Genomic DNA, 12,811 nt, shown 5'->3' with positions numbered 1-12,811 from the left:
ATCGCAAAAGGTGTTCCCTTCAGGTTAGAGGCGTGGTAGACGTCTTTATGAGCTTGTTCCTTTTGCAAAGAAAACACTTTTCCTGATTAAACCAGAAGTTTAGAAAACCACCATGGGACTCTTCTACGTACTTCTTTTCTAAGCGCCATCCCCCTAGTATTAGCTAAAGCTCTGCAACTTTCTTCTCCCAAGTGGTATCTTACTCCATCCTAATGGCTATTGGCCTTTTGAAGATGAAACTGTTGTTGATGGAGAGCTGGCAGGGGAGGTTGTTGGTCATTGCATTTTAGCTTGCCTTCATCCACTTTCACTTTCTTTAATGAAGCACTTTAACTGCCCCTTTGTGGTACACATGACCTTGAAAACAGAAAAATATGCCTCAGCCCAAAGATGCTTAGTGTCTTTCTGAATTTAAAAGGAATTTAAAACGTATTCCTCTCTCCCACCCCAGATGTCCCAGACAGAAGGCAGCAAGTGGAGAGTGCTATTTTCACCTTGCAGAAGGTGAAAATAAGGTTTAGATAATGAAGTGAGTTTGAATTCATGGAGAGAGATTTGATTCCTAAGCCACTATATTACTGTATCCATCTGTGTCTCCTTAAGAGGTTTTTAACCAGGAAAAGCAGAACTTTGTCTTCTTTATTTGGAGATGAGGCCATAGAGCAGCGCCCTGTACTTCCATGTAAAATGCTGATTTGTTGGTCATTTATTTATGTGCCACCATGAGCCTCTGAGGGGCTTGGCATTCTACCCAGGCTCAAGCAGTTGACAAAATCAGACAATGTTTTGGTGTCATATATACTCTACCATTGTTTCTTTCTTTCTTTTTTTCGCTTCCTTCCTAGGTCATCTGCTCCGGAGGCAAACTGCTTCTGAGCCTCTGGAGAATGGGAGCGTTTTGGTCCAGGGCTCCTCCTTCACCTACCAGGATATCCTGGCCGGGCTGGTTGGGTACATGCCTGGTGGTCCTGGTGTGGCAGTGGATGAGTTCCGGTTCTCCCTCACTGATGGACTCCACACAGACACAGGGAGGATGGAGATATACATAGAGCTGCCTACAGATGACACCCCCCACTTGGCTGTAAACCAAGGCCTCCAGCTGTCAGCAGGTACCACAGGGATGGAAGAGAGTGGCCGTGGTTTCTTCTTTGTTGGTGTGCAGTACTTCCTTCCATATCAGCTCAGCTCTGTGGGAGGATCTTGAACTGGGTGTGCAGAATCTGGGGAGACTGGTGTTGGGGAGAACTGTTGTTTTGGGGACACTAAGAGTTGTGAGTGACAAATGTGAAACCTCTGAAGTTCTTTGGACCTCTGTCTGTGAGTTTGAGAAAAGATTGAGAAGAGCTTATAGTATTCCCAAGGTCCACAAGAATCTTCATCTATCCAACTACTCGTAGGCCCAGGTCTCTTAGAACATTGCTACCACCCAACCCCATGGAAACAAACAACAAAATCTAGCAGGATTTTCAAGATGCTTATTTTAAAAAAAAAGGCATGGAGGGGCAATTGGGAAGTCATCATGCACGAAGAGAGATTATGTAAATAATTGAGAACCATTAGATACGGTGTTCTAGGGTCTAATGTTCACAATTTTACTTATGGATAAGCAACACTGAAGGACCTGTGACACATGTCAGTCTTGGAGTCAGTTTGCAGTAGAGAGTTACTTAGAGAGTGGGCTTTTTTCCACAGAGCATCTGTGTCCCACTGGAGTTCCGTTTGCTTGTTTATTCTTAGTTTCATATGTATTTTGTAGTGAAAAATATATGGTATAATGGTATTTGAAAATTTGGAGATTCCCAAAGGTCTCAAGTATTAGCTCTGGGACTTAACTTTGCCCTATTTACAAGCTAATAAGTTATCCCCTTACTGTTTCATGGATGCTGGTAGAAGACACGAGATTCCTTGGTCAGAGACAAAGTACTTTGTGACAGCACAGCAGGCAGCACTGCCAAGAGCAATTTTGCATCTATTCGCAATGCCCTCCAAGTCCCATGGGGGTGATGCGGAGGGCCCAGATGAATACCTCCGTGTGCAGTGTAATGCATTACAGAAGAGGAACACTGAGCTTGGGGAGCTCCCCGTGTTATAGTAGCGATAAGCAAGCCTGATCTTTGTCCCAGAGGAAGATGTCACCTCATCCCTCAGGGTTACTCGCTGAGAATGGCCTGAGTAATGAGTGGTCAGGCCCTGCATTCTTGGCGTTACCCAGCAAGAACATGCAGGGACACTCAGGGCCCATGGTGGGTTGCCACTCCAAACACTAGGATGTACTACACATGAGTGACTAGGACCTACTTTATCAGAATTTACTATTTTTAATGTGAGAAAATGGCTGGAGAGGAAAGCGAGGGGGAAGACCCTGAGAAGACGTGTTTTCCAGGAGACAGTGCCTTGTCTCCAATTCCCAACACCTGTGCAAGCCTTCCAGGGCCCAGCGCTCGGGTCTCCCTGCTCTGTAATCCTCACCATATATTCTGTCTTGAGGAACAATGATTCTGACTGTTCAGTCCGAGAGGACAACAGATATATGTTTGTGAGTTTATGTAAAGCTGTTTTTTTATGATTTGGTGATCCTTAAGTAAATAAATTAGGTCCAAGCAGGTTTCATCATAGGTCTGGGAATCCTTTATATCACAGAACTAGGAGTTATTACATAGATCTAGATACTAACTGAAAGGTCATGGGCATAGGGCAAGCACAGGTAGAGAGTGAAAGTGGATCAGGAGAGAAAAGGGGCTCAGATCTAAACTCAAGGGGTGATTAGCAAATTGGGAAGTTGGGACTATTCACTTATGGAAATTAAACTTTATTCAGCTGGAAACAGAAGGGCAGGCAGCTGATACTTCCTTAGACCAGGGAGTGTGTGTTAATTTAGTCTCCAGTCTCCTAAAATCATTTGACATCCTATTCAAAAGCAATGATGGGGAATGACCTAATCTATCCCATTCTCTTCCAGGGTCCGTAGCACCCATCACAGAACAGCACTTGAAAGTGACAGATACTGACTCAGGTGACCATCAGGTGATGTACATCTTGAAGGAAGATCCTGGTGCAGGGCGCCTGCAGTTGGTAAAGCATGACAGCCTGGAGCAAATCTCCGTTAAAGGCCCCGTCCAAAGTTTCACCCAGGCTGACATCAGCCAAGGTCAGCTGCTTCTCTTCTGCCAACCCAGACTTCCAGAAACTCCACCCCCAGTAGTCAAATGAGAGATAAGTGCCTGGTAGCCTATGGCAGCAAACTGAGCACTTTTGTTTTGAATTAAGAGCTGAGTTATAGCTTCATTTATTCTTTCTTGTCTCCTCAATTTTTTTGGTTTTGCAAAAAAACTCTCCTTCTTGGCTAAGATGTGTTCATGCTTTGACATAGCATTGATGAAATTGGGTGCTATTATAGACGAAAAAATCATTTTGACTTGCTATGATGCTAAAAATGTGTGTGAGAGAGAGAGGAAAAAGAAGTGAATTGGGATGGATTAAGGTGAAAATTATGCCTGCCTGAGGGAAACAATTTATATCTCTTTCCAGCTCCCCAAAGAGCACAAGTTAATGAACTAAGCAAAATGGAAGGGCATAAATTGGAGCTGCCTGAGGGAGATTACATAGCTCATCCCTCATCCCATAGCTCCAGAAAATTACATTTCCTCATCCCATAGCTCCAGGAAATGCTGATGAAATGTAAAAGCATAAATGTTAAATGCTACATAGTTACTGTACAGTGCTTTCAGGGGTAAAAAAGGAAAGAAAGTTACATATTTGGGAGGAAAGTAATCCAACGTCATGTAATGACGTGCAGTTCCATTTAGAGGTGGAAATGTGTCCCCCTAGGAGCAGAAGGTCCCGTCTGCCCTAACGCCCAAAACTGATAGCAGCCAAAATCTCATTAGGCATGTTTAGTGAAGGGAGTGGAATAAGTCCTTGATTTTTCCATGCCTCAGTGTCCCTTTTTAGAATATGAGAGCAGCACCTCTCCCTAGATGTTTGGCTATCTTTTCATTGCTAGGTACTTATAAGTGATGCTGTGGGTTAACAAAAATGTAATATATTGCATTTTTCCCTTTGGATCCATTTGACTTCTAGGTAGAGTTTATTTATTTTGTTCATCTATTTCTTTGTTGGTGGGTTATATCTGGTGTCTTTCCTATAATGAATTAAGGCTGTACTGGGAAATGGGAGCGACAGCTTCTGGGAGAATGTGGGCTGCAGCTCTCTGTCCGCCTGCCCTGTGACATGGATATTTAACAGGGTCACACCAATGACGTGGGTCCGGTCAGTGCACGTTTTCCACGTGGGCAGTTTTGCTGATCTAGTTATTCATGAGACTTCTTTAGAGTCTTCCACAGACGCCAAGCCTCAACTGTAAGCAATGCTACTTGCTACTTAGGATGTTTTTATCATGATGGAGTCATTGATGATGAGGAAGTTGCTAGTGGGAGATGAAAGGGAGGAAATGAAAATATTAGATTAAAATGTCAAAAGCAATGTCTAAGTGAGAAGGGGTTAATTGATTCACTGGTGTGAATACCAACTGAATTCTCACCTGACATTTCAGAAATAAGGGCAGAAAACACTAATAGCAAATTTTGATTTTCTTGTCCTTGTTACAGGCCACGTAGAATACAGTCATGGGAAAGGAGAATCTGGCGGGAGCTTTGCTTTTAAATTTGATGTGGTTGATGGAGAAGGCAACAAATTGATCGGCCAGTCATTTTCCATCAGTGTTTTGGGTAAGGGGGCACTGGGTTTCTAAAAGTCCTCCAGCAGTTCTGAGGTCATGTGGTGCACACTGTGCTCACCTCGAGGCTTGAGCCTTTCCTTTAGGTGCTCATGTGGAAACCTGGAATCATATCCTGTCTGTTGTGCGAGGCCGTGGCTCCTTGATACGCTCTCTGAGGGACAGTCCTGGAGACTATTCTGATCTTACCCCTGGACACCAGGCCCAGAATTGAAGAAAGGAGGCTAAAAATGATCCCATTTCAAATCACTCTTTCTGATATTTTCAGAAGACAAATCCCCACCAGTCATCACCACCAATAAAGGGCTGGTCTTGGATGAAAACTCGATGAAGAAAATCACCACTCTGCAGCTCTCTGCCACTGACCAGGAGACGGAGCCTGCAGAACTGATCTACAGAATCACCAGAGAGCCCCAGCTGGGCCACCTGGAACACACAGCATCACCAGGTAAGCCCATCATCTCTGACTTCATCCAACCAAAAGCTGGGATTTAGGAAGTGCTGGGGGCAGCCACACTACACGTACACACTCACCTTGAATCTGCCTTTGTTAGTATTTATTTTTGGCATCACTAGTTCTGACCATTATATACTGCCTTGCATTATACTTACAACAAAGTATGCTCAATAATTGCTTACTGGAAGTTGAATTAAAAATTACACTTTGATATAAACAGTCTTGGCTCCATAACTAGAATTCAGCAAATAGCAAGTGAGCATGCATGTTGAGTAAGACCTTGGTTTAGCTGCTACAGAGGAAAAAAAAATAAAAGGTAAATAAGATATAACCACAACCTTTAGAGTCCTCTATTGGATAAGATAAGGAACCTCTGCATATAATCATACACAAGGGAAGAAGATAGCAGGTATTTTAAGAACTGTATAAACCTGCTATCATAGGAGTTCGAACGTGAAAGAGGCTGCATCGGGTGTGAAGGTGCAAAGCGGTGGCATTTAACAGTGCACTTGAAAGCTAGAATTTGGGCTGACAGAAATTGTGTTATTTCCAGAGATACGAACAGCATGTGGGCACATTCCAAAAATTATGAGAGGGCCAGTTTTGCTAAAGCATATATTCTGAAAATAGTAGTTGGTTGGACTCATGGGTAGATTGAGATTTTTATGGAGGGTCTTCAGAGTGGTGATCAGTAATCCCTATTTAATTCAATAGGCAATAGGGAGCCACTGCAGAATTATGAACCGGGAGGGGAAGTGAAATTCATCTAGTGTGCAACAGGATGAACTGAAAGAAAAAGGAGGCAGTGCCCTTGGGTAGGAAGTTTCTCATTTGGCCAGATGCAAGCTAGTGAGGCTTCACGCGGAGGGCAGCCGTGGGAATAGTAAGATGAGAATAATAGAAGAGATGATTCCTGGTACCTCGTAAGTATCCAGTAAACAGTAGATGGCAGAAGGAAGGAAGGGAGCAGTTAATTTCAGGAGGAGAACCTATAGAACTTGGCAGCTTGATTGGATGTGAGGGATAAGAGATATTTGCTGAATAAACAACCTAAAGGTAGAATTGTCTTTATTTGGTCCATCATAGAAGAAGTGTCAGCTTGCAGGAAATTTAGATGATTGTTTTCTTTGGATTTCAGGTTACAGATTCTTCATTCATTCAACCACGGAAATAGCAAAACAGAGAAAGTACTTGCCCTGACGCTGGGAATCAGATAGTAAGCAAACAAGCAAGCAAATATATCATATGTCAATGGTGATGAGTTAGGGGGTGAAATGAGGGCATTCTTGGGGTGCAGGGAGCAAGGAGGCGAGGGAAGGCCTCCCTAACAATAAGATGACGTATGAGCAGAGATCTGAACAAAGTGAGGGAGCCAGCCATGCCGACATGTAAAGGAAAGAGCATTCCAGACAGGGGATTGGCGAGTGTCAACATCCTGAGGTGGGATCAGCCAGGCCTATCACATTCCAGATGCAGCAAGGAGACCAGTATGGCTGGGGTGGAGTGAGCTGGGGAGAGAGTGGAGATGCATGGAGGACCGCACTGGAGGGGGAGCCAATGGGGGTGAATGTGTCTGGGTCCAGCGTGATGGTGGAGGCGGGACTTATGTGTATGGTGGGAGGGCACGGGGAAGGATGGACAGATTGGCCAAAATTCCTAATGCAAATTAAAGCCAGTGCCCTCCCCTTTTGTCCCAGAGTTCCTGGGGACGGTATGCAGATCAGCACTCCCAAGACCTTGGCTGCATGAGGTACCTGATAAATCATTCATGAGCTAATTGCTCCTGCCAGAATTCTGTCAGGTTGCTGATTACATCTCTCCAAAGATGAAAGGGCAGACTCTTGGCTGTTGTGTTGGGCAACTGCATTTACACTGCACAGAGCTTCAAAAGGCCCGGAGCTTCACGCAGGGCACTGCCAGCTGCTGGTAAGTCCCGGCCCTGGCTCTTCTCTGACCCCCAGGCTGAGTCCTGTGTGAGGCTGCCCCAAATTCGCTTTTTCTGTTTTTACAGTCTCAGCCTTCACTGGGCTTAAATCCTGGACGCCAAGACCAGGCCAGCACTGCTCAGGGTACCACCCATAGGGGATCACACTTCTCCCTCCTCTTGGGAAAGCAGCCTCCCGAAACAGAGGGAGGGGCGCTTCCTTCAACTGCCCTTTCCCACCAGGCTTGACTACCTAATCCACGTTCTCTCCCGCCCCCACCATTTCTTCTCAATCCTCCCGTTTCTAGAGATTCTAAGTAGACCAGATAGGAAGATCTTGACTCTTGGGGGCCCCTCTCCATCTCTAATGGAGCAGGGCTTCCCTGCCCCTCCCACACTATCAGCCCCGCTGTTCTTTCTATAGCATTTAGTCAGCATTCTCTCCTTCCCTGTCTCTCCTAAGTGGAACTGTATTCATGAATTCAGTTCTTTTGAAATGTCAAAGCTCTCCCTTCAGAGGAAGTCCATGCTGATATGGATCACCCTTTCTGAAGGCAGCTGGCTACAGCCTGGAGAAAAGCACCTCACCCCGTTTGTCTCCATGGGTGAGGATGGGTCTGCTAGGAGCTGAGGCTGGGCTGGAGCCTGTTTCCAAGAAGAGCAGAACAGCTTCTAGACCAGTGTCTCTAGTGCAAGCACTGAGATATCTGGGGACTGGATGCCTCTGGGAATTATCATTTGCCACCAGTGCTTGCAGACATCCTCTTGATGGCTAACTATGAAGTGTACTTAGCCTTATGCCATCTCTCTTAGTCAGCTGATTGTGATTGTTGTCTTTAGATAGAAAAGGTGTGAAGGTCCTCTTTTCTCCCCTCAAGGCGTCACAGGGAGCCATGTGTCCATGGGAACTGTGTGGAAGACAGACACGAACCTCCTCCCACAGAGGAGAGCCACGTGAGGCTCTAGTCCCTGTATGGGCTCTTGGCAACGTTGAGGGCCCACACCCTCATGTCAGTGGCCCTAAGGACCCTCTTATTCTTGGGAAATTAGAGTAAGGAGTTATATTATCAGGATAGAAGCTAAGCTGCTGGAACAAAGAGACTGCAAACTACAGTACCTTCCACAAGAACTTTATTTTTGCTCACAGCAAAATCCAGAGGCAGGTGGCCCAGAACGTACTGTCATCATCCCCCAACGAGCAGCCAGGGAGGAAAGACCAGGGGCGCCCACATCCATTTCTTTTCCAGGAGTATTACTGGAAGAACCCATATCCTTTTTTTTTTTTAAGTCATCATTTTTTTTTTTAACATCTTTTTTGGAGTATAATTGCTTTACAATGGTGTGTTAGTTTCTGCTGCGTAACAAAGTAAGTCAGCTATACGTATACATATATCCCCATATCCCCTCCCTCTTGTGTATCCCTCCCACCCTCCCTAGCACACCCCTCTAGGTGCTCACAAAGCACCGAGTTGATCTCCCTGTGCTATGCAGCTGCTTCCCAGTAGCTATCTATTTTACATTTGGTAGTGTATATAAGTCAGTGCCACTCTCTTACTTTGTCCCGGTTACCCTTCCCCCCTCCCCGTGTCCTCAAGTCCATTCTCTACGTCTGTGTCTTTACTCCTCTCCTGCCCCTAGGTTCTTCAGAACCTTATTTTTTTTTTTTTTTAGATTCTATATATGTACTAGCATACAATATTTGTCTTTCTCTTTCTGATTTACTTCACTCTGTATGACAGACTCTACGTCCATCCACCTCACTACAAATAACTCAATTTCATTTCGTTTTATGGCTGGGTAATATTCCGTTGTATATATGTGCCACATCTTCTTTATCTATTCATCTGTTGACAGACACTTAGGTTGCTTCCTGGCTATTGTAAGCAGCGCTGCAGTGAACATGGTGGTGCATGACTGTTTTTGAATTGTGCTTTTCTCAGGGTATATGCCCAATACTGGGATTGCTGGGTCATATGGTAGCTCTATTTTTAGTTTTGTAAGGAACCTCCACACTGTTCTCCATAGTGGCTGTATCAATTTACCTTCCCACCAACAGTGCAAGAGGGTTCCCTTTTCTCCACACCCTCTCCAGCATTTATTGTTTGTACTCTTTTTGATGATGGCCATTGTGACCGGTGTGAGGTGATACCTCATTGTAGTTTTGATTTGCATTTCTCTAATGATTAGTGATGTTGAGCATCCTTTCATGTGTTTGTTGGCAATCTGTATATCTTCTTTGGAGAAATGTCTATTTAGGTCTTCTGCCCATTTTTGGATTAGGTTGCTTATTTTTTGGATATTGAGCTACATGAGATGCTTGTATATTTTGAAGATTAATCCTTTGTCAGTTGCTTCATCTGCAAATATTTTCTCCCATTCTGAGGGTTGTCTTTCGTCTTCTTTATGGTTTCCTTTGCTGTGCAAAAGCTTTTAAGTTTCATCAGGTCCCATTTATTATTTTTTGTTTTTATTTCCATTTCTCTAAGAGGTGGCTCAAAAAGGGTCTGGCTGTGATTTATGTCATATAGTGTTCTGCCTATGTTTTCCTCTAAGAGTTTTATAGTGTCTGGCTGTACATTTAGGTCTATAATCCTTTTGTATACAGTGTTAAGGAGTGTTCTAATTTCATTCTTTTACATGTAGTTATCCAGTTTTTCCAGCACCACTTATTGAAGAGGCTGTCTTTTCTCTTTTGTATATTCTTGCCTCCTTTATCAAAGATAAGGGGACCATATGTGTGGGGGTTTATCTCTGGGCTTTCTATCCTGTTCCATTGATCTATATTCTGTTTTTGTGCCATACCATACTGGCTTGATTACTGTAGCTTTGTAGTATAGTCTGAAGTCCAGGAGCCTGATTCCTCCAGGTCTGTTTTTCTTTCTAAAGATTGCTTTGGCTATTTGGGGTCTTTTGTGTTTCCATACAAATTGTGAAGTTTTTTGTCCTAGTTCTGTGAAAAATGCCATTGGTAGCTTGACAGGGATTTCATTGAATCTGTACATTGCTTTGGGTAGTAGAGTCATTTTCACTATGTTGATTCCTCCAATCCAAGAACATGGTATATCTCTCCATCTGTTTGTATCGTCTTTAATTTCTTTCATCAGTGTCTTATAGTTTTCTGCATACAGGTCTTTTGTCTCCTTAAGTAGGTTTATTCCTAGGTATTTTATTCTTTTTGTTACAATGGTAAATGGGAGTGTTTCCTTAATTTCCCTTTCAGATTTCTCATCATTAGTGTACAGGAATGCAAGAGATTTCTGTGCATTCATTTTGTATCCTGCTACTTTACCAAATTCATTGATTAGCTCTAGTAGTTTTCTCTTAGCATCTTTCGGATTCTCTATGTATAGTATCATGTCATCTGCAAACAGTGACAGTTTTACTTCTTCTTTTCTGATTTGGATTCCTTTTATTTCTTTTTCTTCTCTGACTCCTGTGGCTAAAACTTCCAAAACTGTATTGAATAATAGTGGTGAGAGTGGGCAACCTTGTCTTGTTCCTGATCTTAGTGGAAATGGTTTCAGTTTTTCACCATTGAGAACGATGTTGGTTGTGCGTTTGTCATATATGGCCTTTATTATGTTGAGGTAAATACCATCTATGCCTACTTTCTGGAGGGTTTCTGTCATAAATGGGTGTTGAATTTGCTCGAAAGATTTTTCTGCATCTATTGAGATAATCATATGGTTTTTCTCCTTCAGCTTCTTAATACGGTTTATCACATTGATTGATTTGCGTATATTGAAGAATCCTTGCATTCCTGGGGTAAAACCCACTTGATCATGGTGTATGATCCTTTTAATGTGCTGTTGTATTCTGTTTGCTAGTATTTTGTTGAGGATTTTTGCATCTATGTTCATCAGTGATATTAGCCATAGTTTTCTTTCTTTGTGACATCTTGTCTGGTTTTGGTATCAGGCTGATGGTGGCCTCATAGAATGAGTTTGGGAGTGTTCCTCCCTCTGCTATATTTTGGAAGAGTTTGAGAAGGATAGGTGTTAGCGCTTCTCTAAATGTTTGATACAATTCGCCTGTGAAGCCATCTGGTCCTGGGCTTTTGTTTGTTGGAAGATTTTTAATCACAGTCTCAATTTCATTGCTTGTGATTGGTCTGTTTATATTTTCTATTTCTTCCTGGTTCAGTCTCAGAAGATTGTGCTTTTCTAAGAATTTGTCCAATTCTTCCAGGTTGTCCATTTTATTGGCATATAGTTGCTTGTAGTAATCTCTCATGATCCTTTGTATTTCTGCAGTGTCAGTTGTTACTTCACCTTTCTCATTTCTAATTCTGTTGATTTGAGTCCTCTCCCTTTTTTCTTGATGAGTCTGGCTAATGGTTTATCAATTATGTTTATCTTTTCAAAGGACCAGCTTTTAGTTTTATTGATCTTTGCTATCATTTCCTTCATTTCTTTTTCATTTATTTCTGATCTGGTCTTTATGATTTCTTTCCTTCTGCTAGTTTTTGGGGGTTTTTGTTCTTCTTTAGTTGCTTTAGGTGTACGGTTAGGTTGTTTATTTGAGATTTTTCTTGTTTCTAGAGGTAGGATGGTATTGCTATAAACTTACCTCTTAGAACTGCTTTTGCTGCATCCCATAGGTTTTGGGTCATCGTGTTTTCATTGTCATTTTTTTCTAGGTATTTTTTGATTTCCTCTATGTTTTCTTCAGTGATCTCTTGATTATTTAGTAGTGTATTGTTTAGCGTCCATGTGTTTGTATCTTTTACAGTTTCTTTCCTGTAATTGATATCTAGTCTTATAGCATTGTGGTCGGAAAAGATACTTGATATTATTTCAATTTTCTTAAATTTACCAAGGCTTAATTTGTGACCCAAGATAGTATCTATCCTGGAGAGTGTTCCATGAGCACTTGAGAAGAAACTGTATTCTGTTGTTTTGGGATGGAATGTCCTATAAATATCAATTAAGTCCATCTTGTCTAATGTGTCATTTGAAGCTTGTGTTTCCTTATTTACTTTCATTTTGGATGATCTGTCCATTGGTGAAGTGGGGTGTTAAAGTCCCCCACTATAACTGTGTTACTGTCAATTTCCCCTTATATGGCTATTAGCATTTGCCTTATGTATTGAGGTGCTTCTATGTTGAGTGCATAAATATTTACAATTGTTTATCTTCTTCTTGGATTGATCACTTGATCATTATGTAGTGTCCTTCTTTGTGGCTTGTAATAATCCTTATTTTAAAATCTATTTTGTCTGATATGAGAATTGCTACTCCAGCTTTCTTTTGAGTTCCATTTGCATGGAATATCTTTTTCCATCCCCTCACTTTCAGTCTGTGTGTGTCCCTAGGTCTGAAGTGGGTCTCTTGTAGACAGCGTATATACAGGTCTTGTTTTTTTATCCATTCAGCCAGTCTGTGTCTTTTGGTTGGAGCATTTAATCCATTTACATTTAAGGTAATTATCAATATGTATGTTCCTATTACCAGTTTCTTAATTGTTTGGGTTTGTTATTGTAGGTCCTTCCTTCTCTTGTGTTTCCTGCCTAGAGAAGTTCCTTTAGCACTTGTTGTAAAGCTGGTTTGGTGGTGCTGAATTCTCTTAACTTTTGCTTGTCTGTAAAGATTTTAATTTCTCCGTCAAATCTGAATGAGATCCTTGCTGGGAAGAAAAATTTTGGTTGTAGGTCTTTCCCTTTGATCAGTTTAATTATGTCCTGCAACACCATTCT

The 12,811-nt window shown here is 42.3% G+C and overlaps 1 protein-coding gene across 1 annotated transcript in view; it reads left to right on the top strand.

Moving 5' to 3' along the window:
* FRAS1 (Fraser extracellular matrix complex subunit 1) overlaps window positions 1-12,811 on the top strand; it is a 467,475-nt gene that overhangs the window by 375,395 nt on the left and 79,269 nt on the right. The window contains exons 44-47 of the mRNA XM_060147971.1: window positions 846-1,109; window positions 2,960-3,148; window positions 4,608-4,727; window positions 5,004-5,183. Of these exons, the coding sequence (XP_060003954.1) occupies window positions 846-1,109; window positions 2,960-3,148; window positions 4,608-4,727; window positions 5,004-5,183 (753 nt within the window). The remainder of the gene's footprint in view (window positions 1-845; window positions 1,110-2,959; window positions 3,149-4,607; window positions 4,728-5,003; window positions 5,184-12,811) is intronic.

The sequence above is a fragment of the Lagenorhynchus albirostris genome, chromosome 4, assembly GCF_949774975.1.
Source record: "Lagenorhynchus albirostris chromosome 4, mLagAlb1.1, whole genome shotgun sequence".
NCBI lineage: Eukaryota > Metazoa > Chordata > Mammalia > Artiodactyla > Delphinidae > Lagenorhynchus > Lagenorhynchus albirostris.
This window is presented reverse-complemented; position numbering and strand designations above follow the sequence as displayed.